Source organism: Anas platyrhynchos, chromosome 19 (assembly GCF_047663525.1).
Source record: "Anas platyrhynchos isolate ZD024472 breed Pekin duck chromosome 19, IASCAAS_PekinDuck_T2T, whole genome shotgun sequence".
In the NCBI taxonomy this organism is placed as follows: domain Eukaryota; kingdom Metazoa; phylum Chordata; class Aves; order Anseriformes; family Anatidae; genus Anas; species Anas platyrhynchos.
This window is the reverse complement of record NC_092605.1, coordinates 8642012-8669809: the sequence shown is the minus strand read 5'-3', so window position 1 is coordinate 8669809 and position 27798 is coordinate 8642012. Positions and strand designations below refer to the sequence as shown.

Here is a 27798-nt window from a genome sequence, read left to right as displayed (position 1 = left end):
CAGGAGCCGCCACCGCCCCGTAGCCCTCCTCCTGCTTCTCCTCCTCCTCCTCTTCAGCAGCAGGGAGAGCAGAGAGCACGGAGCAGCACGGAGCAGCTGCGGGCTCCCGAGAGACCCGGAGGAGGCAAACCTCTCCCCGTTCCCCTTGCACCATCCCCGTGCATCCCCCTGGCACCTCCCGCGTGCTCTCCGTGCATCCCGGTGCCTTACCCTGCACGTCCCGCCGCGCTTTCCCTGCACCCCCTTCCCCGGGCACCCCTTTTTTCCTTTTTCCCCGGGCACCCCCCGGCCATGAACGGGTCGGTGCCGGGCTCCGAGGGGGGCTGGCAGCCCGAGGCGGTGCTGCTGCCGCTGGCTTACCTCCTCATCTTCCTGGTGGGCACCGTGGGCAACTGCCTGGTGCTGGCGGTGCTGCTGCGCAACGGGCAGGTGAACAACACCACCAACCTCTTCATCCTCAACCTGGGGGTGGCCGACCTCTGCTTCATCCTCTTCTGCGTCCCCTTCCAAGCCACCATCTACACGCTGGAGGGCTGGGTCTTCGGGCCCTTCCTGTGCAAGGCCGTCCACTTCTTCATCTACCTCACCATGTACGCCAGCAGCTTCACCCTGGCCACCGTCTCCCTCGACAGGTAGGGAAGGGGATGGGGGGCTCCTCCGCGAAACCACCCCAGCAGGAGAGGGGACAGACAGCCCCGGGGAGGGATTGAGCACACCTCTGGGGGCTGGCAGGGGGTCCAGGAGCATTTTCCAGCTCACGGGTGTAAAGAGATGGGAGCACTGAGGACCTGAAGCAGGACGGGAGAAGGTTGAGTGGGGAGCCCCTGGCTCTTACCGGGGTTTCAGACCCCAAAGCTGCAGGACCAGGGTTTAGGCAGGCTCTGGCAGTTGAAGAGGGGATGGAAAACCAGAGAGAAACCAAGCTCTGTCCCTGCGCAGCCCTGGCTCTTACTGGGGCTCTCTTGGAGAGAGCAGCTGCCCTCCAAAGCAAAAAACAAAACAAAACATCAAGAAAGGGAAAACACGGGGATGTGTCAGCTTGGGCACTGCTTTTTCTCACCTTCCCCTTTCAGTAGCAAAAAGCTGATTTCTGTCCCAGCGGTGTCCCTCGTTGCGGTGACCCCCCCAGCCGGGTTGCAGCAGGGAAACTCCGCAGAAAGGGAACCTCAGCCCCTGCGAGGGCTCCCAGCCGCTGACAGCGAGCGTGTAATGATCGGGGGCTGCTCTGCTGGGCGTGGAGGGGATGCAGCGAGCCCCCGGGGAGCCCCCTGTGTCCTGGAGGAGGGAGCAGGAGCTTGCCAGAGCTCCTAGACCTGGGCGTAATTAAGGACCCAGCTAATTACAGACCCGATTGTGGGGCGGTGCGTGCTTTTGCATGTGCCAGCTGTGAGACACGCAGTGTCTGGGGGTCCTGGGGGTTTCCTTCTGCCTTCAGATCCCTGCTGCCACCCTCACTGGAGCCGGATCAGGCGTGGGGCTGCTGGGCTGGGGAGAGGGACGGGATGGGACCAGCCCTGCCCGACCCCAGAGCAGAAAATGGGGTGGGATGGGGCAGGGGACGGGGCCGTTCCACACCCCGCTGTGCTGCACAGCCCCCCAGAGAGGGTGGGGAATTCCTTGCGGGACCGATGGCCCCGGCCAGCCGAAATCCAGCACTTGCAGCCTTCCTCCACGCCCCCTCCCCTTCCCACGCAGGTATTTGGCCATCCGCTACCCCCTGCACTCGCGGGAGCTGCGGACGCCCCGCAACGCCCTGACGGCCATCTGCCTCATCTGGGGGCTCTCCCTCGTGTTTTCGGGCCCCTACCTCAGCTACTACCAGCAGTTCCAGCTGGCCAACCTCACCGTCTGCCACCCCATCTGGGACGCCGCCCACCGCAAGGCCATGGACCTCTGCACCTTCGTCTTCAGCTACCTCGTCCCGGTGCTGATCCTCGGCCTCACCTACACGCGCACCATCCGCTACCTCTGGAGCTCCGTGGACCCCCTCCAGGACGCGTCGGAGTCCAAGGCGGCCAAGAGGAAGGTCACCAGGATGATCATCATCGTCGCCGTCCTCTTCTGCCTCTGCTGGCTGCCCCACCACCTGCTCATCCTCTGCGTCTGGTTCGGGTACTTCCCCCTCAACCACGCCACCTACGTGCTCCGCGTCCTCTCCCACCTCGTCTCCTACGCCAACTCCTGCGTCAACCCCATCGTCTACGCCCTGGTCTCCAAGCACTTCCGCAAGGGTTTCAAGAAGATTTTCAGCTGCCTCCTGCGGAAGAGGGCGGCCAACAAGGTCCACGCGGCCCCAGCCACCCACACGGCGAGCACGCTGGAGGCAGAGCTCAGCGAGCTGCCCCACGGCCTGCCCCGACGCTGCTCCGTGCGCTGCCAGGTCCCGGAGGGGTCCTGGGGGGAGGAGGATGGGGCAGGGGGGCAGCAGCAGGGAGCGGACGGCTCCTTCATCACCTTCAACGTCACCTAGCGGAGCTGCTCGCCGTCACAGGTTTGGGGACGGACCACGATTTGGGGTTAATTGTGTCAATTTTTACCCTTTTTTTCCCCTTCGAACACTGCCAGGTGTAGAACTGCTGGAACGCTGCTGCTTTCTGAGGGCTCAGCCAAGCGAGCGCCTGAGGAGCCAAGCACAGGACTCGTTCCCACGCAAGAGCAGAGATCGAAACCCCAAATTGGTTCTTGTCCTCGATCCCTGCTCCTCTGCCCGAGGCAGACTGACACCCTGCCGTGTCTGCACCCGGCCCCTTGCGAGAGCTCCGATCCCCCCGACCACAGCAGTGGCAGCGAGAGGAGCGGCTCCAGGTGCCCTCCTCGCCGCCGTCCCCATGCATGAGAGGCCGACGTGACTCACACCCGTGCTCTTAGCGCTGAAAAGGCTCCGAGAGCAGCTGGACCCTGCTGCAGCCAGCAGCCGAGGGCTTTTATTTAAAAGCCTGTCACTTTTCTGCAAGAAGAAGAGCGTGAGGGGAACGGGACCCGCTAGCTCTTCTGAAAAACCCTGCCCCAGAGCACTGCTGGAGGAGGTGGGGAAGCCGTGTGGGAACGGGCCCGGCTGTGCCGAGCATCCCTGCAGCTTCCCGGGGCTGCCCCACAGCACGGACACCCACAAAACCAGCTCCCTGAGAGCTCAGGTCCCTGCCAGCCACCATCACCCACCCCTGGGCCCCATCCCAGCTTGGGGGCACCCCCGCAGCAGCAGGATGCCCTGCAGGAGGTTTTTAGGGCCGGGACCCCACAGCCCCCTTGGCACGCTGCTGCTTCCACCCCCCTCCAGCGCGTGGCCTTCCCTCCCGGCGAGCTTTCTGCTGTCAAACCCTTCTCTTTCCCCTGCCAGGCGTTAGGATAAGCAGAGCTTCCTGTCCCCACGCAGCGAGCCATAAATCGGCCGCCGCCTCCCCTCGCTGACCGTTGTATTTAGTCTGGGCCCGCTCAGGGCGTGAGGCACGGAGAGGGATTGTATAAACAGCCCCATTACTTCTCGCAGTATTTACCTCCCCTGCTGGACCCTTCCCAGCCTGGGAAAATATTGCATCAGGCGCGCAAACACGGCTGAAAGCCTCGCCCTCTGCTCCTGACCTCGGCCACGGGGAGCAATCCTCACCCCTCCACCCCACTCCCCAGTGGCAGTGGGGACAGGACACTGTCCTGCTGCCCCCTTACCCCAGGGGAAGTCCCCAGAAAGGCCAGGAGTCACCCAGCCCCGGCATCTTGCTAAGCACAACGGCCACGCGTCCTTCCCCTTCCCTGCCCTGTGGTCTGCCAGTGTCTTCCCAAGCACAAGCAACAGGAGAGGGCAAAAGAAGAAGGAAGCGAGGTGGTAACGGGGTGAAGCCATCCCCAAAGCTCGGCGGAGCTGGGCTGCTCCGTTCAGGACCCTCCTTCAGCTGGAGAGCCAAGCGAGCAGCGCTGCGATGCCGCACCGACCACGGGATTGACACATGTGTGGACGTGGAGATGAGAGAAAAACTGCAAAGAAAGGGCAAGCAATTCCTGAGCGAAACAAGAAGTGATTTTGTGAGCAAGGGGAGCGCTTCGCAGAGCCTTCCAGCACGTCCACTGATCACATTCAGCACTGACACCCCAAAACTGACTGCAGTGACTCCCTGCCCCCAGCTCATCCCACTGGGGCACCAGGAGAAGCACATCCCTGCAGAGCACAGCACATCCCCGCCACCTCCATCACTGCTCCAGAGAACAAACCCCAACACTCGCAGGGAGATGGAAATGTGCCGGCTGCTGCATCATTACGCCCCTCACAGGGTGGGACAAAACACAACAGCCCCCCCACAGCACCTTAAACACTGCACGAGCTGGACAGAGGGGAGAGCTCTGCGCGGGGAGAGCTCCCTCTGGGGAGCTGGGCTGCCCCGAGCACAGGAGGAGGAGGAGATGCAAGATGCTGAGCCTCAGCACCTTGAAGTTTAATAAAATGTGAAAGTTAAAGGTGAATAAAAGCAGATTCCGCTGGGAGAGGGAAATAAATAAGCTAAATTCAGCTTCCACCAAGTCCAGGGGTGTTCAAGGAGACAAGGAGCGTTCAGCCAAAACCCCAGGTTAATGGGAGCTTTCCAGAGCACGGTTTTAACACCAATGTTCAAGGATTTTTTAAAAAACTTTGTCAGCACCAGCAGGGAGCCTGCAGGGACCTCGTCCCAGGTTCCTGTCCCTGCTGGGTTCGTGACAAACATGTTTTGTTGCCCCAAAGCCAGGCACAGGGGAGGCTGGGAGAGCCGGTAGCAGCCCCAGACCTTATCACATCCCTCCAACCTGCCCCCCTGCAGCAAAAACAAAACCAAAAAAAAAAGAGAGAAATGGGTCTCCAGCCCCCAAACCCCAAATGCCAGGAAGCAGAAACTTGCCTAAGCGTGCCAGGGGAGGCACTGGCAGCAAGAGCAGGACCTGGGGGTGCAGAGAGGGAAAGGGAAGAGCGTTAAAACCAGCATGGGCCTCCGAGAAAGCAATGGGGTAGGGGGGTGTCAGCACCAGCGGCACAGGGCAGCCCTTGCCTCTGCCAGCAGTCTGGGCTGGAGCTGGCATGATTGCTTTTAATTAACGTGTTGCGCAGACATTCCTTACCATAAAAAGCCAAAAGTGCAACGTTTGGCCCTGCCTTGAACCCTCAAGGCAGCCCGGAGGGGCGAGCGCTCCCCCGCTGCTCCTGCCTCCAAGCCGGACTGGGAGCCCGTCCACCTCCACCTCCCCACGCTCCTTCCCTGCGCAGGGGAGAGGCAGGAGGTGCAGGAGGGGTTCAAGCCGGGGCCAGGAGGCTGCCTGGGTTTAGGAGAGGGGAACCGGGTGGCTCTGCTTTCCCCTTAGCTCAGGGGAAGAAAGGGCGTTGGGCTCGCGCTTACGGCTGTGCAGCCGGGAGCAGCAGCAGGCAGCACCTCCCCGGTGCGCAACGCCTCCTCCCTGCTGCACAGCCACTGCTGAGCTGGGCCCTCAGCGGCCTCTCATCCCCTTTTTGTTCCCCCAAACACTGCCAGGGCACCCCCAGGGCATCCAGCAGCCCCGCCAGAGTCTGGTGCTGGCAACCGAGAGAGCAGGATGCAGCAGGACATTGCACACCCCATAATCTGACGCTGTTCCACCTCCTCCGAGCTGAGCTGCCCCAGATTCTCTTCAACCCCAGACTGGAACAGCTTTCCAGGCTGACAGCAAAGCCCAGAAATGCCTCTTCCAGTGTAGACCGTGCAAAGGCCTTCCCAGAGCCTCCAGAGAGCAGCTGGAGGCTCCATCCCAGACCCTAAGGGCCCTCACGCATTTCTGTGGGCTTTGGCCAGCCCCAGAGCATCAGCACGGGGACGATGCCCACCCCTGCACCGAAGCTCAGATGCTCCAGAAAGGCCACAGGCAGAACTCCTCTCTTCCTTCCCCTAGCTTTGCTTGCAAGCGTTCCAGGTGAACTGCCTTGCCCTGGAACCAGCTGCAATAAAACGCGTGTTTTATAGCCTCGGCCTGAGCGCATCAACGAATTCCAGCCGCTCTCCTGGAGAAAGAAGTCCAGATCAGATCACTGCTGCAGCAGAAACAGGTCCAAAGAGACGGAATCCAGCTCCTTCTGGTCAGTGTCAGTGTGTGTATCCAGCACGGCCGACACCGCACATAACGCGAGCCAGCAGCGCACTGCTTGAGCTCCAAAATGCTCCTCCCAGGGCCTGCCAAGCCTCCGAGAGGCTCTCGGAGCTGGCAGAGGAAAAACAACTGGCACTGAAGCCTGATTTCCCCAAGCATTTGAGATCAGAGGGCTCTCAGGTTGGTGCCGAGCAGCCACTAGACCCCCGAAACACAGCCAGGCAGGTGAGGTCAAGCTTTGACCCCCTGAGGGGACCAGCTCTGGGCTGGACGGGCCTGTCAAAGGTGGTGGTTTGTTGTTGTTTTTACTCCAGGTGTTTTCTACACTTCTAAAATACCCGAGTGCTTCAGGCCACGCTCAGGTCTAGGCTCAGGAGGAGGTCAGGGGTTGAGAAAGGCCAAGAGTTACCTGGAAAACAGCTCCGTGCAGCAGCTGGCTCTGCCACGGCAGGACCTGCGTCCTCACCCGGGCTCTAACATTCAGCTCCTGCGTGGCACGGGGTGAGATGTGCTCCTGGCCACAAACACCTGGGGCAGAGCGTTCCGAGGATGCGCAGCCCTGACTCTCCCAGGGAGCAGCTCACCTCACAGCTCTGAGGCTCCCTGGGTGGAGAAATCTCCTCTGCTAGGAAAAAAAAAAGGCAGAGTTGGTGGATAGGCAGCAGCAGAGGGTTAAAAATGCAGTTCCCTACCTTTCTACATCTGTTCTCACTCTCTGCTTCACGCTGAGGTCTGCCTTGTCCCCTCCCCTTCCCCTCGGGGTGGTGGCACAAAGGCTCTCCCATCGCTGGGCTAATTAGGTGCCAGCAACGGTCACTGCTGTGAACATGGCCTAGGTGAATCATGGATTTGCTCCAAATTGCAAAGCAGCAGCTATTGTGAGCGCTCCCAGCTCTATGGAAACCCCACCTTTCAAGTGTTACCACAGGCAGACAATGGATTAGAGCCCACAATAGAGCGAGCAGCAAGGTGGGAACAAGAGGTGCCTGGACAGAGACCACAGAAACACAGCACGCATGCCCCAAGCTCTCAAAGGCCTTGGCGTGAAGATGGCCACATCTAGCTCCTGCAGCACAGCCTCAAAGTTCTGCCCCAAGGATTCACACACTCCCTGTGTCAGCTGTGCAAAGCATAAACGCTTATACACCAGCCTGAAAATATCTAAGCATAAGACCCCGCGACACAGAACTGCGGCGCACATCTAGAGTCTTGGCTCAGGATCCACAGAAGGAGGCAAAGACAGCCCGGAGGTAGCGTGTCCACGGGTTTATAAATCTGATAAATACAAGTATAACGCCCTGCCCGCCACAACGGGGCAGGGGAGGAGGGAGGGGAGTCACAAAAGTTGCTGAGAGAACAGTGACTTGTACTTGGCAGCTGGAGAAGTACAAGAGGGCTGCGGATTTACGCTGATGTGTCAAACAGCTTCTCGATCATCTCTCCCACTTGGTCGACCTGGTACTTGATGTACTTCTCAGGGTTCTTGGTGAAGGGCACGTTGCCATATCTGCAAAGGAAGACAACCCACAGGATGCAGCAAAGACCCTTCTCCATACTGAGAGAGGCCGTCCCCACCTGTGTCCTTCCTCTGCCAGAGAAATCAGCTCTCCTCCAGCAGGTCTCACCTGAATCTGATGGGCTGTCTTGTAGGGAGCAAGTGACCCTGCTAGTTACAACGGGTCTCCTGAGGTTTACGTGGGTAAACCCAGGGTGGCTCCGAGCTCTGTGCTAGCTAGAACATCTGCACTCACCCTGAACAAGGAATTGGGGTGACGAGGAGGTGTTCACAACTAGCAGAGCTCAGCTTAAGGATGTGTTAGTGTACAAGATGGAAAAGCTCCAACAGGACAGTGGAAAAGTGCTTCAGCTCTGGCTAACCTAGGTCCCAAAGACCCAAACCCAACGAGATGACAACGATGCAAGAGGTTCTCACCTGTTCAGGAAGGCACCGTAGGTCTCTTTCACAATGGTTTTCTGCGCCCGGCGAATTTTGTCCCGTTGCTCCATGTCTGGAATTGCCCAGGCCTTCTGGATCTTACATAGCTCCTCCAGCCCGTCATTAAAACCCTGCCCAAAATAAAATTAGGAGAGTGTTTACAAACACGTCTGTAAACCAGTGCTATTTTCCTCCACTGGTGATCACTACTGGACAGGTGTTCTCCTTTGGCAGATCTTTTTTCTGTCCCCGTTTGCCTCAGTCATGTTCTTCTACCATCTCCTTACCTTAAAGCGCTCCTTAATCATCTGCCTCTCCTTATCCTTGAGCTGCAATAAGGAGAGAAAAGTTTTTATTTCATTGCCAGAAATAAAATCCCAACATCACTGTTTGCCCACAGATTCCCCATCCAACCTAAGTGATATCCTGCCTACTTGGCTCGAATTCCTTCTCCTGAAGCAGAGAGGAGAGAAGCTGCAGTGAGCAGCACAGTACATACAGCTATTGGTTTTCATCTGAAGTACATTTAACGAGGGTAATTTTCAGCCAGAACAGGCATAAAAATAGACCTCTTTATGCTTTGAACCCTTTCTTAGGGAAGGTCTTTGCAAATCCAAAATAGCAGCATTTGCTCAGGTGAAAAGAGAAGAATGGAGGCTGAAATTAAAAGATTTGTGTGAATCTGGGGCAAGGGAGATTAGAAGGCAGCGTGATTCTCCATCTCGTCCTAGCCACAGTATTCACTCCACAGAGCAATACTGGCACAAGCTATAAAGGTGATTTCTGTGAATCTTTGATTACGACAAGGGACAGGACGTTTCTGGCAGTTGCTGTCATCATTAAATCATCCTGGCCTGCCCTCTCACCTTCACTCCTGGTTGAAAGACGGGCAGATTTCTCTCCAGGATGTAATCTGTCACCTTTAACCAGCTGCATTTGAAATGATATGGGAAAGGAGCAAAAAGAAGGAGTTATTTACATCTCACCAGAGCACGTATGCCCTCACCCATCACCCAAAGGCCAACCTAAACAACACACACGCCAAAACTTTCCACAGTGACCATTTCCCAAGATTCATCCCTTGGGAACCAGAATACTTGGTTTGGGTTTTAAACTAGTTTGTGTTTAAGGCTAATCTCTCCCACTCTCCACCAGCACTGGTGGTGAATCTCCCAAGAAGTCTCAAACTCTGACAGAAGTAAGGGAAGAGCAGAGGATGTCTCCCGACCTGCGCTGGTAGGTCTGGATCTGCTGTTCAATGAGCTCCCGGTAAGACCTCTCAGCTGTCTTCTGTGTCACGGCTACCAACTGGATCAGCTCAGACCTGAAAGGAAAAGAAAACACCAGGAAACCGGTGAGCCAGGTGCTCTCAGGGCTACTGCTAGCAAGATAGCAACATTTTGTGTCCCTATCAACATGATCTTTTGTGCCCTTTATAATAAAAGAGATCTTGAAATGCTTGAACTGGGAACAGAAACTATTCCATATTGCTTTCCAAAGCCACACCCTAAATCCTCCCAAGACGAAAGGGTTCTCTGCAACGTAAGGTATCTCTGATGCTTTTATCTCCCCCCCGTCATGTAATGCAGTGTCTATAAACAGGGCAAAGGTTTCAAAACCTTTTTCAAGCAGTCTCAAGAATGGAAGAAATCACAGAGAAGAGACAGGCCTGCAAGTAAACACACTCTGGACACCAGAGACTGGTTGAAAATTGTGCGTAGCATCAGCTTGGACTTCAAAGAGATGCACACTTACTTCTCCAGAGACTTCAGAATGTAGTTGTAGTTGTTGTGCAGAAAAATGGCACTCAGAGCTGGGTCTTCATAAACCTTGGATTTACTGAGAAGGTTAAGCTGCAAGTTGCCCAGTACTTTACCTTAAAGAGGGAACAACAGAGGAGAAAAAGTTTTGCACTAGATCTTCTCGTAACTGGCAATCCAAACCCAGGACTACGTGCTGTAACCATGAACCTGCAGCAAAGTGAAGAGCACAGCCCCAGATGCATGTACAGAGAAGGGTGTGATCACGTCTAATTAGCAATCCTACAAGCCTTACACAGATCTTTCCTCGGCAAGTAACCAAAACTGCCCTGTGAACTACTGCCTTTGTTGCAGCTGGCAGCATGGGCTCAGAGTAAGTCCCAGGGCCAGCACGAGTGATCAGACTCAGCCCCACCACAGCACAGGCTCACCTCAAGGAACCTGATGGACCTGAGCACCGTGATAACAGACCACCACGAGGCAGTCCCATGAACCCATCTCAACATTTTACTATTAAATACACAGCCGAGATTTTACAGAGCCCCTCTGGCAGCTGGCAGTCCCTACAGGGCTGAAGGCCCAAAGCCTGGTGTGAGAACAGTTTAAGGCAGCGGATAATGAAAGCCAAACAACCTGCTGCATCGTGCTTTGTCCTGTCTAATTGTGACTCCGAAACTCCCAGGCTGATCCTTTATTTCTACCCCTTCCATCAGACTCCAGGTTGAACAGAGAAGGATCGCATGGAGCAAGAGACACAGCCTGTGCTTCTCACTCAAGAGCAAGCCATGAGAAGAGCCAAGGGGGCAGAAATGGGCAGGTGTGCAGGGTACTCACAGATGTAGGTGCTCAGCAGCCGCCTGCTAAACTCCGAGCTGTAACTGCTAGCTGAAGAGCTGGTCTCTGCAAGGAAAAGAGCCTTAAGCCAGTTAACATGCCAGGAGGAAGGGCAGGGTTCGTGTGGCCAGCCTGCCTCTGTTCAAACAAGCCCCTTCCCTGTTGCTATGGCATTAAGACAGAGCTCCTGTTGACAGTGAAATTAGCTCCCTGCTTCGGTGCCGACTGTCAGGGGATTATCCAGGGTGAGGGGGAAGAAGCTCTGCACCCTGTGATCCTTGCGGCTGCATCAGGTGCTGAGCATCCTGGCAGAAACCTCTCCTCTCCTTCCTAGTGCTCAGAGGACATCCACTTGATCAGAAATCAAATCATTAAGCAAATCCTTTCCCCACCACCCAAAAAGGGGTTTTAAGCACTAGAAATTTGTAGTCGGAGAACAAATGAGCTGCAGCAGTGGCTGCGTGCTGCCGTGCGTCCCTCTGAGCACCAGAGGGATGGTTTCTGCCCTCCAGGGAGGGGTTGTGTCCCCTGGGACACACGGGGCAGCCGTCTTCTCCTCCCCCTGCCAGCGAGTTTGGCAGCCAGGCCTAGCTCGGGTGGTCTGAGTTCAGAAGCACCCCATGGGAAAGGCCTCGAGGCTCCCGTTGCTGGGAGTTGGACAATGAGGAGCTGAGGGCGCTCGGGATGAAGCACGACAGCAGCTGGGCCAATTTGCTGCCCGTGCCAAGCGGACTCGGTGCCATCGGAGTGCCTGCAGCCTGTTTCAGCTCATGTGGCATCCCTCTTTGTCTGCAGGTGACGAACCCTCGCTATTCTCTCCAGCCCACTGGCAAGAGTTACTCACCCTCCCCTTTTTCCCCCTTTCATTATGCCCCCCTCCCTTTTTTTTTTTTCTTTTCAGTTAGATGTTAATTTATTTACCACTCCTGGAGGACAAAGAATTAACATACATCACAAGAGCCCAACACAGCGTGAGCGGGTGTGTGGGGGTAAGGCTGCTTACCTCTGGGATCTAAAGGAATATTGTATGTGTCCCCAAGAACTACAAGGATTAAGGCAGAGCAGAGAGAAAAGGGGAGGGAGGAGAGAGAAAGAGAAATGCAAAGTGCAAAAACACAGGTTAGAGACCGCCATCCCTTTGAGAACAAAGCAGATATTAACACAAAGCAGCCACAGACAGCTACACCGGAGAGCAGGCAGGAGTTCCTCCAAGGCCACAAAGGGAGCTGGAGATCACGGAGGAGAGGCTGAGTAACCTCCTGCCCCTGCTAGTGACTTATTTGCGTCACCATTATTTGCATTTAGCAAGACACCTCACCCCACCTCAGTTCAAACTAACTTTCAGGGCAAAAGAAAGCCTCCTCTGCATCCTCAGCAGCAGTTCACCAGTCCTTGGAATGAGCACACGGCCCATGTAACCTTGCCAAGACACTGAGCAAAGCCATCCCACCCTCACTCTGCAGCGAGACAGGGCCCTGCACAGCTGCTCTGTGGGCAGCAAGAGCAAGGAATTGGCATTTAACTGATAAGCTTTGCTTCTGCCACCACTTGAGGGGAGCTCTGCAGAAAAGTGCACGCGTTTCCCATCACTGGCAGAGGGCATCCAGCAGCAAACGGTCCCAAAGGCCACGCTGCACAGACAGAACGAGAGGTACAGTGCCTGGATTCTGCCCAGGTCACCTCACGGATGGCTCTGAGGCACTAAACATCAGTCCTGCTTAGCAGACTTGTTGTAATTACACTGACTTCAAGATTTGCTAATTGAGCAGGCTGCAGAGAGGCATTTCTCTCAAGCTGGCTTTGCACAGCAGGATACCTCTGCACCTGGTGGGACACTTAGCTGCAATTAAAAAGGAAGTGGCTTGTGTCTGACCACATCCATGACGCTGTATGACCAATACAAAAGGGTTCAGAGCTGGCAGAACCTCCCAAGCAGGACCTGGGAACGTAAGTCTGGAGGCAGCTGTAAGCTTCCCTCTTCTCCAGCTCCTCATGGAGCTTTCTCCAAGTGCCAGCTAGCAGCCTGTGCCTCCTCAGGTCCCTCTGCCCCCTGAATCTCCAGTTCTCCCCCTCTCCAGCCTGCTCTGTTCTGACCTACTTGAAGACATGAGCTCTGTGAGCAAGCTGAGGGCTCACTACAGAACCAGGAGCTGCTGCTCTGCCAAAAATCATGTTCTCCCTCCGTGCTGGCACGTGGCACGTGACTAGCTCAGGATTCCCAGCTTGACCACGGCTGGATGCTGAGGAGAACGCTCTTGCTGCTGCTGTTGTACTCTGACTGGAGGATTTGGCAGAGAAAGAAGGCAAATTCATCACTACACAGCCCAGCCACAGCTAACTCAGCTGGACCAACCACCCTCAGTCCAACACAGTCACAGGGAACCAGTCCCATGTCAGATTTGGAGCTAAATGGTTAGGGCATCCTCTCGATTCCATAATGCACATCAGCAACAAATGCCATCCCAAGAATACCTGATAGGATCAAATGTGGAAGGCCAGCAGGGAAACCCTCTGCATCCCTTGGAGCTCTCCAGACAACCAACTACATAGCCAGGGCAGATCGGAGGACAAAACAAACCACAGGGTAAAGAACAGGAGAAGAACAAGCTAACAGTGCGTTGAGGTTTGATCTTTTTAGGGAAGATGCCCAGACAATTTGGGGAAGGAACTGCATGCCCAGATAAGCTCCATGCATGTACCTTGAGATGCCAGCATAGCACCTGCAGTCTCCTGGAAATCCAACAACTGCTGTAGGAAAAGGATGGCCTGGAAGAGAGAGAGAGGGAAGTGAGGAGACGCAGCATCAGTTGCTTTTATGCTGCACTATTAAGGATTGTGAAGGACCACACATCTTGACATGTGCAAAAGCCTTCAGAAAACAGACTGCTGTACTCCTTTGAGTTGCTGGGTTTGACCCACACAGTCACACCACAGCTTAGCAAGGGAAACCAGCTGATCTCTCCAGGGAAGCCAGTTAAGCACCCTTCCAACACAAAGACAGGTCAATCTAAGAAAAGAAGTTTCCCTACTGCTCTACAACCTCTTCAGAGGCTGGTTTTTACACAGGACAATTCAAATCATCTTCACGTACATTGCTGGTGAGTTCGTGAACTGTCCCGTCTTTTGGCATGTTATATTCCTTGTCTGGATCATTCTAAGGAGGAAGAAAAAGACATTAAGGTGAGCATGTTAGAAAACCGAAGGCATCTACAATACAACTGCTGCTGCAAGTGAGCCATAGCCTTCTTGATCCAGCCTCTCAGCATCCTCAGACTCGTCTCTCACAGTGCCATCTCCTGGTGCTCAGAAACCATAGCTTCTGTGCAGCTCAGGACCACAGGGATTTTATTCAGCACGTCACCATCAAAAGCTCAGCTCACCCGTAGGTGAGCTTCACCAACCCCCCTTTATACAGGGACAGTTTATCTCAAGTCCTCCACAGCTTTTCAAGTCAGCAATTTTCCTTTCTTTTTACACGGAGTTAAGTTCTGAGATTGACTTTGGTATCTACAGAGGCCTCCTGTATTTGAGAGCAGCATCCAGTGTTCACCATTTGCAGCTGACCCCACCAGTGCTACCCAGCAGGCACAGCCCCACTTTGGAGTCAAGTAGGTGGTCTTACGGCAAGCAGACAGCTAAACTGGGAGTTCTGCTCAGAAAACCCCTTTTCTAAACCTCCTGGCCTTGCTGGAGATAATAGTGATGGCAAACCTACCTTAATGTTGTCAGCAAACTCCTCCAATGCCTTTGCACCTGTAGTTTCCATGGAAGTGATCAGCCCTGGCAATTTGTTCTTCGTGCCTGCCGCAGTTCCCTGGAATAGTCCCACAACAGATCAGAGAAAACGAGCAGTATCTGACTGCTTGTCCAGCACCTACCCTCCTTTCCGCCCCATCCCAGCACCTCATTCTCAATTCTCCATGTATCAGAAGAATATTTATAGCATTATCAATAGTGAGTGAAACCCTGCATTCTTTGGCCTGCCAAGAGGGAGGAGGGAAAGATGCTGCAACCCCAGCAATGACCAGGACTTGCCCCCTCTCGTATTTCCTCTCGTGTGGTACCTGACCTAAGAGGCTGGGGCATCAGTCACCAGCTCCAGCTGGAAGCAGATGGAAAGGAGCCTGGAAAACTTTTTGCCATGGTCCAAGCAGGCTCTCCTCAGAGCAGATATCTTCTAGATGGCAGGGAGCACAGCCCAAACTAAGCTCAAGCTGCACCTGTCACTCCCAGTCCATGCTGAAGGACAGAGGTGACACTGCTTTGTTCAAAGTCACTGTCTCCATCCCTTTCAAAAAGCTCTCCCCACAACCCAAGCCACAGGACACTCTCCAATCCCATCAAACTCACCTGCAAGACCTGGTCAAATTCTGGCTTCATCTGCTTGAGGTGCTTGAGGATGGGGAAGATGGTAAGCACCGCCGAGTAGTCGTGGCGGATGATGGCTTTGCGGGCTGCCGAGACAATGTTATCCCCCTCCATGATCAAGTTATCCAGCGACTCCTGCAACAAAGCCGGGCGGTCAGAAGGAAGCAGCAGGACTTCTGCCAGGGCACCCACAGCACGTGGTGTAAGCCATGTCCTCACCACGAAAAAGAAAGGGGGAGGAATTTGTATGTGTCCTTTACCAGAGAAACCAAGGCGAAAGGCTCGACTGACCTGGATGAGGGAATCAAAAGTCTTCTTCTGGTGGTGCTCCGGGACGATTTCTGTCAGGAGCTGGTACTCGCTCTGGGCCAGTTTGACAAAGGCACTCACACAGTGAATGTAGGCGTCGATCTCGATGTCGAACACATCGTCCCTCCCTGCAAAGGCAAGATGTCTTTAAGGGAGAGCCAAATTCGCACCGAGCTTCCAGCAGCTCTGCTCCCTCCAGGACCTCGGATCACGCAGAGAGCGCGAGGTTCCTCTGCAACAGGCGGCTCTGGCTCTGCGCCCGTCCTGCTGTGAGACCAGGAGCTGTCTCCTCACCACGCCTGCCCCCCTGGTTTGCCCACGGGAGGCATGCAAAGTCAGCTGCAGCTCAGGGCATGGACACGTCAGCACAACACCAGCCTCGTGACAGAAGGCAAGTCTGAAGCTCTTCTGGGCTACAAACTCAATTTAATCAAGGGCTCAAACACGGAGTACTAGACTAGGGAAGGTCTGAGGTGAATTATTCAACATCTCTGCTTGTGCTTTTAGAATTCCTTATCTCCACCCATCATGCAGATGAAGAGCTGCCACGTTGCATCAACATTTCTTGGAAATGGAGGCTCTCCTGGAAGGCAGCCTCTTCCTACAGGCAGTAACCAAAGAAAGTAACAGGCGGATAACTACTAAATCCTACAAAGCAGGAGCATCAGCACAGTTAGGTGAGGTATCTGCCACCAAATGCTGTGTACAAATGTGCATTTTTGAGTTCTAGCACGTGAATGTCTCAAAGACGTAGCGAGGAACCTCTGTGGTAGGCATAAGAAGGGCCAGGAGGATCCGAGGGCACCCACCAACTGGTGCCAGCCACGAGCTGGATGTGTCAGCAGGACAGACACAAACGGGCTCGCATCACCCTGCACTGCTCAGACCCCTGCAGTAACCACTATAAAAGAAGAAAATTACGCAGAGGCCTTTCCTAAGGCTGCTGCTGCTACCCTCCTCCCAGCAGCATCTGCAGCTTTTGATGGAGAAAGGCCCAATTCTTCCCTACACTGACGGGTCCCTCAGTGATATTTTAGAAGCTGTGGGCAGCACGTGGCACACAAACGTGGTTTTAGATGTGGCCTGCGGTGGAGAGCAGCCCACCAAATGGCACGCCACACGTCGGCCTTGCCCTGCTTGCTTCGCTGCAGTGCCAAAAAAGCCCCTCAGCACGGTGGCCCCCAAGTTTGGTTAGACAAAATCGGGGTCCCCTGTCTGAGGGCGTGGATTTGTGTGATTAGTAGGAGTGAACTCGACTGAGGAGAGCCAGAGCTTCACAGCCAGGCCAGGCCCATGCTCCAGGGCTGCCCACGCAGAGGAACAGCCACCGGCTCTGCCAGGAGTGTGAAGCATGCTGCAAGGAAGAGCTGTTAGGCAGCTTGTTATGAGGTGCCAACACGGTACTTACCAGCAGCCGGCCCGTGCTTGTCGCTCAGGGTATCGGAAAGATGTTTAACTCGTAAATCATGCTCATGACCTAGTGGGATGGCAGCCGGCACAAACAGAAGGCGCAATTTATCCAGGGTGGTTACAGCACGGATGCTCACACGGGCTGGAAGCCGCTTCAAGCTTGGCTTATTTGATCTGATGGATTTTATTTTTTTTCCCTACACAGTCCCGGGAATGCTACCTAACCGAATTTATGCGTTACGGGGTTATGCAGCAGTAGCAACCCTTTGAAACCTGATGAGAAGTGAGTTAAATCATTTCCTGGGCCACAGGTGTCACTTGGACCTCCTGCCGTAAGCTCTGAATGGGATAATGGGCACTAGGAACCCAATTTGTACCCACAACTGTTACAAATTCAAACTCAAAATTCACCTCCTGCTCAGCACTGAGAATTTTTTTCCCCAGTAAGTGATGTTAGTCACTATCTGGGATTCAGCAGACTACAACGTAGATGCTGAAGAAATTCACTTCAGATGAATACGTAGCAGAAGGGAAAAAGGTCTTATAGGTGCTTTGAAGCAAGTTACATCCTTTCCCCTGTCTGGTATGACCCCTACGAGCAGAGGAGGTTGGAACACTGTGGGCTCGCTGTGGCCTGACACTTCTGCATCAGGTTTGGAAAGGTCACTGGGAAACTGAACATCTCAAAGTCCAGGCAAAACAAGGAAAGAGAACAGAAACACCACAGGCAGATGTCAGCAGAGCAGAGCTTCCGTTAGCCACGTGCCTAGGGCGGACTGACTGCTTTACCGGGAGATTCCTGGTGAGATTCCACCTGGACTTTGCCTACAGAGCCTCTGAAATTTAGACACAAACTCAGATCAGTGGTTTGGGCTGCCAGCACCCCCCTGGATACCCAAGGACAGCCGTATTTACCTGGCGCTGCCCACCAAGCACTCGGCTAACGGAAGCCCCACCTGGAAAAGCAAGGCTGGTACACAGAGAAGCTGAAAGGTGAAGAAGTAGCTGGAGCTGTGATTACCTTCCATAGGAATGAGGTTAGAGGCCCCCTTTTTCCCATCTAGACCATGCTGAGAGTACTGTTTCAGAAGGTTCTGAGCCTTACGGATCGTGCCTGTCACCAGAGCCAGAGAGAAGAGACAAGAAGACCTAGAAAATGAGTGAAAGAAAACAAACCCAGAACACCAGCCCTTCACCAGCAGCTGCCACCTGGGCCCAGCAGGAGGGTGCTGGGCACCGAGCATGCTCAGCACAGGACCGGCAAGAACCCAAAACTCGTGCCCGAGCGTGTGGATGCGAGGGTTGTTTTTGGGTCGTCTCCCTTCTTCAAGGGGAGGACGTGAAGTCCGGCCACAGCTAAGGGATCAGGGAGCGCTCGGGGCAGTTTGGTGAGCTGGGAAGGCTGGCTGGGAAAATCTGACCCCAGCTTCCTTCCCCGGGATGTTTTTATTGAAGCTGGTACTCTGCATCGCAGCACAGGAGCCTTCCCTGAGCTGGGCTGTGGACAATTTATAGCCAGCAACGCATTGCCTGCCTCCCAGTCGCAGCTCTTCCCTTGCAGGTGCCAAAAAAAAGGTGCCAATCCTGGGTAATTCCTGAGCATGCTCAACGTAGATCCCCGCAGCCCAGGCACCGAACGATCTCTGGCATGAGAGGAAGCGATCAAAGGGTGACAACCTCGGGACTTCAGAGAGCAATGCTGCAGCAGCAATCCCCATCCTAGAGATCACCGAATAAAGGACGCTGCCCACCCATGTCTAACTCGCATTAAGGCACCCTAATCCCCAAGACACTTTTTCTTCTAAGGAACTGCAAATCAATTAAAACCATGGAAAAAAAAAATAACACGGGGTTAAAAGATTTATACTTAACACACACAAAAAAAAAACAGACAGGACTGAACAAAAGCTGCTGCTGGGTACACAGCTAGGAAGCACAAAACAGAAGCATTAATGGGACAACTGCAAACTAAGCGGTGTTTCCACATTAAGAGGTTAGTGGTCATGCAACGAGCTGCAATTATCACAAGCACATGGACGTACTCCCACAGCAGAGCGCTGCCGTTGCCTGCACAACGGGGAACGGAGAGTTTTAGGAAGGCAGAAGGACTCTCCATAGAAAACCCAGACGAAACAGAATTGGGCTGAGTAAATGAAAGCAAAAGATCCAAGAAATAAAACCGCGGCTGCCAATGCTGAGAATCAGCCCTCCATTTTAAAGCAATAAATACTTCAAACGTGCAGAAAATTCCTACAATGACATGGGGATGGCCCCACAGCAGGGCTCTGAGCTCTCCCAAACCCCAACCCCAGCCCCAGGCACCCACCAGCTCCAGCACCCACCCGGGGCCACCTCAAAAAGGGCCCTGGAGTGAAACCTTTTGGCACGCCTCTGGCAGCCCCTTCACAACCCCACTCACAACGGGGCGCTGCACTTTCTCCCTCCCCAAACCCTAATCCTAGAAGACATGCACTGAGCTATTTCATTATTATTATTATTGCTGATATCACGGCCCAGCTGATACGCTGGAGCTCAACCCAGCTGCTGTTCTTCTACCGGTTCTTTGATCTTTTCTACTTGCCTTCAGAAAAAAAAAATATTAAAAATGGGTAAATTGGTGTAAAAATCAAGCAGTGTGCAACTGCTGCTGCTGCACAGAGGCTCTCAACTTCCCAGGGATGCAGCACACATCCCCACAGCTCAGCCCTGACAGTTTCTACTGCCTCTGCTGCCCTGTGCACATGGCATATGCACAATTACCTGGGTTGAGGCCAACACACACACCCCAAGTGTTTGTGGGCATCACCTGAGTGCTGCTGCATCCCCCTCACTTGGTGTTGTAATTAGGCTTTAATGAATTCTGGTGAAAACCAAATGCTTTTGTTCTGTGCTTGTTTTCCCTCCTCAGGCAGCTCGCAGACCAAATGGGTCGGCCAGGATGGTGTTTCAGCTGCTAGTGAAAGCATCACGTTCCAGCTAGACAGCCATCAACAGGGGAAGCTGGAAATGGGAACAGGCTCTTTGTTCTGCCCCACAGGTCCCACACAGCCTGTCCTCAGGTTTACCCAGCTGTGAGGTGCTACCTGCACTGCTAGGAGGCAGGAGATAAACTGCAAACGGCTCCCCTGCAGCTTGTAGCACCCACCAAAAAAAAAAATAAAATAAAATTCAGACAACACCTGAGATTTTTGCTCCTGAGCCTGTTTAAATAAAATGGTTTGGGGGCGTACGTGGAGCAGAGTTTTCCAATTCGACGTTGTTCTCCTGTTTTTCTCTTCCACTACTCAATTTTCTAGCCAAGCAGAAGAGCAATGCACCCCCTTTTCTTTAGCACCAACTGCAGTTTTGTACAAAACTGGCTGAAGCTCCGTGCTTATTGCTTATAGGTACCCCGTGCCCCGTCCCTCCCAAACTTCTGGTAATTTAGAGAGTTTCTGAACTACCTCCTGCTCCCAAGCCAACCCAGCGCTGCATCCACAGGCCTCACATAGAAGCAATCCCTTCAGGATTTTACGAGCAGATGTTTGTAACAGGACAATTGGGGAACCTGAATGCGCTTGTCCTCTGAGGCAGACTGCTGACATTTCACACAGCAAACTGCTTAAAAAAAATAAATAAAAAGGCCACAGACTGCTTCTACTTGACTTGGCAAGTTGCAGCCAAGAGGAGACGATTTGGCTTTAGAAGCATCTCCAGCAGTCAAAGTTTTAATTGCATGCTGGAACAAGAGGAAACAGAACAGGGTGCACCAACAAATGCAGCAGTGATGGAGAGATGAAGACTCTGAAACAAAGCATGGACGTGGAACGTGTTCTCCAGTGCCTGGGGGAGGGAGGGAGGGGGTCTCTGCCTGGTTAGCTTGTCCCTAATAGCTTACCTTCCCTTTAGCTGCCACCTCCCTTCCATTTTGGGTTGTAAAAAGGTTACAGCACGTCAGATTTAGTTTGTTATTTACCCCCTGCAAGAGGTTAAAGTGTGCGCTGGGGTGTGCGCTGGGATATTCTTCCTGAAGGAATAAGGAAAGCAACTCCCTTGGTGAAACAGTGAGAAAAACCCTCGTCTGAAACACCATTTTATGGGAATTCCCTTTCTGAAGCGAATGCACAAAAAAAAAAATCTTTGTCCATAGCTGAACAAAGGCTAAAGCAGGTGAATCAATGCCACCAGAGGAATATCGTTACACACAGTGCCACCGTGGAGAGAGTATCAGACCTTCGCCTCTGGAGCTGTCCTTGAAAGCTGACAGAACTGCAGAGAAGCTGGTGAACCTCTGCTCAAAGATTATTTTTCCCTGTAACTTCATTTCAGTACAATTTAGCACCATAAGGGATGGCTGCTGTATGAGGTTTAACCACCCCTGTCCTTCAGGAGCCACAGCCTGGTTCTGTGTCCTTGTTCACAGAAGATGGGAGACAAATGAGCCATTATTTTCTCCTTGAGACTGCAATACCCCAACAGATCACTTGAAATCCTTTCCTTCATACACCGTGAGCTCTGTGAGAGCATTCAGGCTGTGCTCGGTGCCTGCTACCTGGCCCGACTCACAAACTCGGATTAAACTTGGCCAAAAGATGCCGAAATCTCCTGGCAAATTTACAGCTGAGACATTCATCGTGACAAGTGATTTTGGATGCCCAACCGCATCCATTTTGGAGGAGCCTGGTTTGTAGAGAGCAAATGCTTCTCAAACACGTGAGCTGTTTTCTCTGCTCTCTCTGTGAGCATCCAAGATCCAAGGCTCATTAAAAAAAAATAAAAAAAAAAAAAGAAAACACTGTTCCTAGTGATTTTTTTTAATCTTCCCATGAAAAGAAAAAAATCTCCTCCACTTCTGACTGTCTCCCTGAAGTGTAAGAGCTGTTCACCAGAGAGTTCACCAGCTGCAATTCATGCTTCAGCTCTCAGGAGCAGCTCCAGGGCACAGCAGCAGTGGCACAGATTGATTTTAGAAGCCCAGAGGGGCGATCGCTGGCTGTCACAGCCCTCCCCGGGCAGCCTGCCCCCTCCAAATATCCCAGGCACACCCCCTGCTGTAGCACGAAGAGGCCCACCAAAGCCCCTCCATTCAGAAGTGAAGAGAGCGAGCACCAGGGCCAGCACACACACACACATAGACGCACGTTACCTGGGATGAGGACTGCATTCACATCAGGATTATAGAAATAAACACAACACGATTAAAATGGGTTCCTTTTCCTCCCTTTCCCCATCCCATCCATTCCCAGTCCCTGCCCACAGCTCTTAAGTTCGTATTTTCCTGAACTCATTGAAAGGGTTTGGACAACGCAGGAAAAATATTGGGGTGGGAAAGTTTTTGCTGAGCAAACCCCCAGAAATCCAAATTTTTGTGACTTCCATCACTATTACACAGGAGAAAACAGGGTGCTGGGGACATGCAGAGGGACAGCATCGCTGCTCTGCTGTCAGAGGTGCACGCTGGCTGTTGCTGGCTCTCCTTCTGGCCGTTTTCCCACTAGGTGGCACATTTCAGAGGCCAGGACACCAGCTCCACACTGGAGCAGCACACGGGAGGACCAGCCTCCCAGCTGCAGAAAATGCAGCAAAACTCCGTTACAAGGAGAGGTGGAATAACTCCCCAGCCATGTTCACATCTCCTCCAGGGACAGCCTGAGGCAAAAGCTTTAAAAAGCTCTTCCAGAATTTGATTAGGATTACTTTGGATCTGTACGCAAATCCCTAGTCCCTCTTCCAAATTCTGAGGGATTCTCAGTCTCCTAGCCCAGTAATTATTTACACCTAAGTAGTGATTAAAGTGATGTGCTTTAGCAGGTCTGTTTTCCATTTTGCTGTAACACTGGATGCAATCCAAGCTCCAAGGCTGAGGACAAGTGTTCTCAAACCACATTCATCTCCTCCTCTCTCAGGTCTCTTTCTGCTGATCTCCTTTTTTAAGGTTACGGCCTTTTCTTTCTCTGCATACAGACCCCATCCTGCCCCGTCCCACCTCTTCACACTGCCCAGAGAACAGACCTGATGATTTGAGAGTTGGAAACAAGGTCTGTAACCTCTGCCCTGGCTTCAACACCGAGAAGAGGTGCTTCTCTCTGAAATCCCACCCTGCTCCTGCCCTGCCAGCAGGCAGAGGCTACCTCAGCAGCGAGAAGCCCTGCGGAATTGTGTCAGATACCCAGGGGCGATGGTGACACGTTACAGGGATCCCCCACTCAGACTCACCTGGTCTCTTGACTGGCTTTTTGGTGGGGGTGTCCTTCCTCTTGTTCTGAATGGCAGGGGAATACGGCACCCCTGTGGAGGAGCTGTTCTTTCGGAAGTGGTCCTTCAGCCCCTTGATGGAGCGGTCGAGCTGGACAGAGCGGATTTGGAAGTACACTGTCATGAAATCTAAAGAGACGAGGTAGAAACGAGATTATAAATAAACAGAAAACACTGTAAGGAAAAACAAACCTTTCCTGTGAAACGCTGTGGCCCAAAGAGGGCTTAACAGTGTTGATGTGAGACCCCGGATAAGCATTTTTTCCTACCGAAATATCAAATCCAGCAGTGCTAAATCCAGGAAGAAACCAAAACACAGACTCAAGAGAAAGAGCAAAATCTTAGTATGGAGGAGATAGGCGCTTCTCTATTTCACAACAGAGAAACCAAAGCACGCAAACAATCTAACAGCATAAAAGACAGCGAAACCTGAACCAGAATCCAGGCAATCGCTCTGAGTCTTCTGTTCCCGCAGGCAACTTCTCCTGTTCTGCCACAGCCCTGAGATGATGACTTCAAAACCAATAAACCATGAAATGTCCTGTCACATCTTTCACACCATGCCCAACCTTAGCCCCTCCAGGCCTTCCTTCCAAACAGAACCCTCAGAGGACGAGCTGATTAACCCAGGGTTCAGCACACTGCTCTCTCCTCCCATCTCTTGCTCACCCTTCTTCCATCTCCACCCCCTTCCCTTCCCCATGTCAATGCCACACCCTGAGCCTGCCTCTTCTCCAGCCCAGCTCCCTCAGAACTCCTTCCTCAAGGATCTCTCGCATTTGATTCCAGCACAGAGACCACCTCTCACACTGCAGGGTCAGCTCCTGTCCAGTTTTTACACTAAAGCCAGAAAAATCTCCTGATTTCTTCCGAACCTGGCTTCCTTCCCCTGCAGCTTTCACTCCTGCCCTCCCATCACACCCAACAGTAAGCCCCACACACTACTACCAAGAGCACATCAGTTTTGGAAACGATGGGAAGTCAATAAAGAAGTATAGAGGTGTAGGCAGGTTCTGGTGCTGCAGACCAGGAAAGAAGAGATGTGTATTGACTGGAAAAAAAAAAAAAAATCCTGTGCTGCTTTTACACCCCTTTCTGGTCACATTTAACACACAAGGTTTTGTCCATAAATAGTTTCTCCAGGGGAGTTCAGTCATCAGTGTCTTGTACAGCTGTAGCACCTGGGCCCTAGGTGACTGCAGCTCCAACAGAAGGTGTTGCAGATGCACTTTAAATAACATGCCCCTGTCAGGGATTTCTGCTACAGGCCAGGCTACGCTTTTGAATGATTTGTGCTTTACTTACGCAGCTTTTGTTCTCATTAGATCACTGTTGAACTGACAGAGTGCGTTTCATCCCTACTACAAACAGCATAAGGACGCAGACTCTTCAGAAGGGAATTGAACAGAGACAGAACTCCTACCCTATAAGATGTCACTAAAGCTTTTTCTCGTTTTGCTTGTGCTGCCAGCTACCAGCAGCAGCGTGACTCTTGCTTTGTCAGTCCCAACCTCACCTGAGCAGAGGTTTCATGGCTGGAGGTGTGTGATTTGCACACTTACCTGCTGACAACAACCCTCACCACTCCACCTCTGCTCTCAGCCAGGAGCAATGCCCACCTTGGTTCCTGCCGTTTTCCACCAGCCAGCCAGAAATGCGGATGATATCGTGCAGGACGCTCTCCGGGAGGTGCTCCAGCGACATCTCCTCCTGGGTCTCCATCTCATCATCGCCGCTGATCAGGTCCAGGATGAGGATGGGCGGGACTGGCTTGGTGTGCCGTGTCATCAAGCTGCGGAACTCCGACTCCAGTGACTCTTTTCCTCTCTCAAAAAGGGATTTCTGGCACAAAAGAGCAGAGGGATAGAAGAAGCACAGGGTGTCTGTAATCATTCATGGGTCTTTCTGCATGAGGTCTCACTTTCTGTAGTGTTTCTAACCACTGTCAAGTACCGCATGCTTCGAGCTCCGACAACGCCTGTAACTAAGAGACTTTTAAGGCGAATTAAATACAAAAATGCCTGGGAGTTGCTCAGTTTACAAGTGGAATTGCAACAGATCTCACATCCTGCTCAAGCAACTGAAGGACGGACAAGAGGTACTTAGGGGGAAGCTCAATCGACTCCACCACACGCGCACGAAACACTTTCACAAGTCCGAACAGCACAAAGCATGAGGAGAACACCACAAGCAGAAACACTGCCAGGCTCAGATTTAAAAAGAAGCCAAAAACCACTTTTTTTTTTTTTTTTTTTAGCTGTGTCCAAACACCTTTTTCACCAGGCAGCAAGCCCACCAGCCTCTTGCAGCAGGAGGGCAAGCGGCACATGTCTGTCTGTCTATCCGTCCCTCCATCCCTCCGTCCATCCCAATCCCGCCCCTGCCAGCTTCCAGCTCTGTGACCTACCACGCGGTTCAGCTCTGGGCTATCCGGGCTGTTGTCCTGGAAGTACTCCACTGCCTTCTGGATTTTGTCCATGCAATTCAAGTATTCCTCCAGCCTCCCAGTGGGGCTAAAAATAAAAGCAAAAATAAAAAGCGGTGCCCCAAAACCAAAGGAAGAAAATACCAAGTAAGCACCAGGCCAAACTCCAAATGAAAATAATACAGAAAATTCTAATTTCTTTCTCTCTGGGTAAGAGGAGATCATGAATTCTGTTTTGACTGCACTTCTTGCCACAACTGTGCAGTTCCTGCCAGGGCAGAAAGAACTCTTGTGGAAAGAACAAAGAAGAGAAGCCACCAGCGAGCTTCATATGGCAAAATGCGAGTAAAATCTGGGAGAGACATCAGTGCAGAGCCTGAGCAGACTTTGCCCTCTGGGGATTGCTGATATTCAAGTCAGGAAGCTTTCTGGAGGACTGGTGTGAGGGGATAACATGGGAAGGATACAAAGAACATTTTAAGTGTGCAGAGTCAGCTCCTACCTCCTTCTGTCCCAAAAGATCAATAGGATGAAGCTCCCCAGAAAGATCCAGCTGCTGAACTCACCCTTCCTTTATGATCTTCTCCGTGTCTTTAGCCACGTGGTAGTAACTGATGACGTGATCCAAGCAGGACAAGGTCTTCTCCACGTTCTCCTGCAAGCGCTGCAGATTCTCTGTCTGTTTGTGGACTGGGATGATCGAGTTCTCTAGTTTCATCAAACGGCTTTCAAAGGAGGATAGGATGGAAACCTACAGAGAGAAACAGAGAGCTGAGGGCATCCTTCCACATGATCCATGCAGGAGGTTAATAGTGAGATTGGGGCAGTCCCAGGCCTTCAGGTCCCAGCTTCTATCCCGGGCTCTGCTACTCAGAAAAACCTCAGCAAGCGCATAAAGGGTGCCTTAATGTCATCTGTTCCGGGACAAAACATACTTCTTTCAAGACACACTCCTATGCTATGCTTTCCAGATTTCTCTAGTGATGTGTCTGTGACTTTCTTAAGTCACTGACCCCAAAACTGGGCACAGTATGCCAGCTGAGGGCTTACTAGCACCACTTAGAGTGCAATAATGACATTCTATCTCTTTAGCAAAACATTTTCAAAATAAACCCCAAACGAGACCTGCCTTTATGAAGCAACGATGGGATGCTGTTGCACGAATTAGTTTGGTGTTTGTTAATACCTCTTCCCAAGAGAAACGACAGACTGTAAAGCCAAAGGCGCATTTATACCCACATCTTCCCAGGAAAGAGGCTTGGGTTTCAAACATTCATCAGCCTTCCCTTTTGCCCAGCCAGATAAATGTAAAATACAGATGTAGAACAAGTGGCTTATTACTGTATATTCTTCACACAGGCACGATGAGGCTCTTGAAAACGGATTTTCCTAAGGACGAGCAGTCCTACACCCAGCAGCAAGGCTGAACCTCAAGCACCTCCTTACCATGTTCTTCGTGAGCTGGTCGCTCTTCTCAAGGCTCTCTTTGATAAAGGACAGAGTTTCTTCCTCCTGTCATCAGGATGAAACACACAGTTAGTTTTCACTGCAGAACACCGAGCATTTAACCCGCTCAACACCACGCGCAGGGTTTCACGAGCCCTGCTGAACACAGCAGCAAGCCAACTTTGGTCCGACTGTGAGATATTATAATACCCCTGGTTTTTTTTAGAAGTAGTAATGAATATGCATCAGCCTAGGAGCATAAAAATCAGCTGCTTGATGTAACTGGTGTGCGTTTAGGTGGAGTGGAGACTCCTGACACACCCAGCACTGGTTGCTTACCTCTATTCTTTTAATAAATTGTAAACTTTGATTATAACCCTATTTTGGGACTGAGCCATTTATAACACGACGCTAAGGCCACTTTTGACCACTTTTTACCCTAACAGATACCAGGACATTTAACCCCAGGCGAGATATTTAAGATAAACAGCGGGGTTTATTTTACAAATTACTGCTTTCCCCCCAACACGCTGACCCCACAAGCGTGCAGACAGCCGTACCCCAAAGATTTACACCCCCCCCCCCAAATTAGCGATGCAGCCACCCCGCACCCCCCAGCCCCGACCCCCCCACACCCCCCAGCCCCTCCGAGCAGCCCCGTGGGGCACGGAGCCCCCCCAGGCCCTGAGGGGAGGGGATGTGGGGGGGAGGAGGGGGAGGCCCCGGGCCCATCTCCACAGCAACGCGCTGGGGCTGCGGGCCCGGCCCCTCGCCCAGGCCCCGCCGCAGACCCCCCCGGGCCGGCCCCACCTGCTTGAGTTTGCCCTCGATCTCCCTCCTGCGGGCCGAAACCTCCTCGCTCGGGATCATGGTGCCGCAGGGAGCCGAGGCCGCGCTCCACCGGGCAGCCGCCGCTGCTGCTCCCCCTCAGCTTCGTCCCGTCACTGCCGCGCCGCCATCTTGGGAGCGGCGGGGGGGCACCGCGCATGCGCGGGAGGGGC

The 27798-nt window shown here is 52.9% G+C and overlaps 2 protein-coding genes across 14 annotated transcripts; one reads left to right on the top strand and one right to left on the bottom strand.

Moving 5' to 3' along the window:
* Positions 1 to 153: 153 nt before the first annotated feature.
* Positions 154 to 8143, top strand: GALR2 (galanin receptor 2). Its single transcript, XM_027471376.3, has 2 exons — positions 154 to 632; positions 1696 to 8143. The coding sequence occupies exons 1-2, from the start codon at positions 292 to 294 to the stop codon at positions 2468 to 2470; spliced, it is 1116 nt and encodes a 371-aa protein (XP_027327177.3). The 5' UTR covers positions 154 to 291; the 3' UTR covers positions 2471 to 8143.
* EXOC7 (exocyst complex component 7) lies at positions 7327 to 27798 on the bottom strand. Of its 13 annotated transcripts, XM_027471356.3 has the most exons (22): positions 27608 to 27798; positions 26798 to 26863; positions 25918 to 26102; positions 25334 to 25439; positions 24546 to 24768; positions 22888 to 23055; positions 21818 to 21829; positions 17714 to 17806; positions 16691 to 16759; positions 15265 to 15410; positions 14956 to 15108; positions 14321 to 14419; positions 13697 to 13759; positions 13305 to 13371; positions 11609 to 11647; positions 10606 to 10671; positions 9767 to 9887; positions 9240 to 9335; positions 8878 to 8941; positions 8299 to 8340; positions 8009 to 8142; positions 7327 to 7582 (listed from the first exon to the last, which is right to left on the bottom strand). In XM_027471356.3, the coding sequence occupies exons 1-22, from the start codon at positions 27665 to 27667 to the stop codon at positions 7480 to 7482; spliced, it is 2175 nt and encodes a 724-aa protein (XP_027327157.1). In that variant the 5' UTR covers positions 27668 to 27798; the 3' UTR covers positions 7327 to 7479. The 13 variants fall into 13 exon arrangements, with proteins under 13 accessions (XP_027327157.1, XP_027327158.1, XP_027327159.1 ...); XM_027471357.3 differs by lacking the exon at positions 21818 to 21829; XM_027471358.3 differs by lacking the exon at positions 11609 to 11647 and having other exon boundaries at positions 27608 to 27797.

Bases quoted from the DNA above. Each gene is read 5' to 3' on its own strand.
- GALR2 (XM_027471376.3), top strand. From the start codon at position 292: ATGAACGGGTCGGTGCCGGGCTCCGAGGGGGGCTGGCAGCCCGAGGCG. The intron at 633-1,695 runs GTAGGGAAGGGG...CTTCCCACGCAG, and splicing joins GCCACCGTCTCCCTCGACAG to GTATTTGGCCATCCGCTACC.
- EXOC7 (XM_027471356.3), bottom strand. From the start codon at position 27,667: ATGATCCCGAGCGAGGAGGTTTCGGCCCGCAGGAGGGAGATCGAGGGC. The intron at 8,942-9,239 runs GTCGGGAGACAT...TTTCAAATGCAG, and splicing joins ATCCAGACCTACCAGCGCAG to CTGGTTAAAGGTGACAGATT. The intron at 7,583-8,008 runs GTGAGAACCTCT...CTTCCTTTGCAG, and splicing joins TACGGTGCCTTCCTGAACAG to ATATGGCAACGTGCCCTTCA.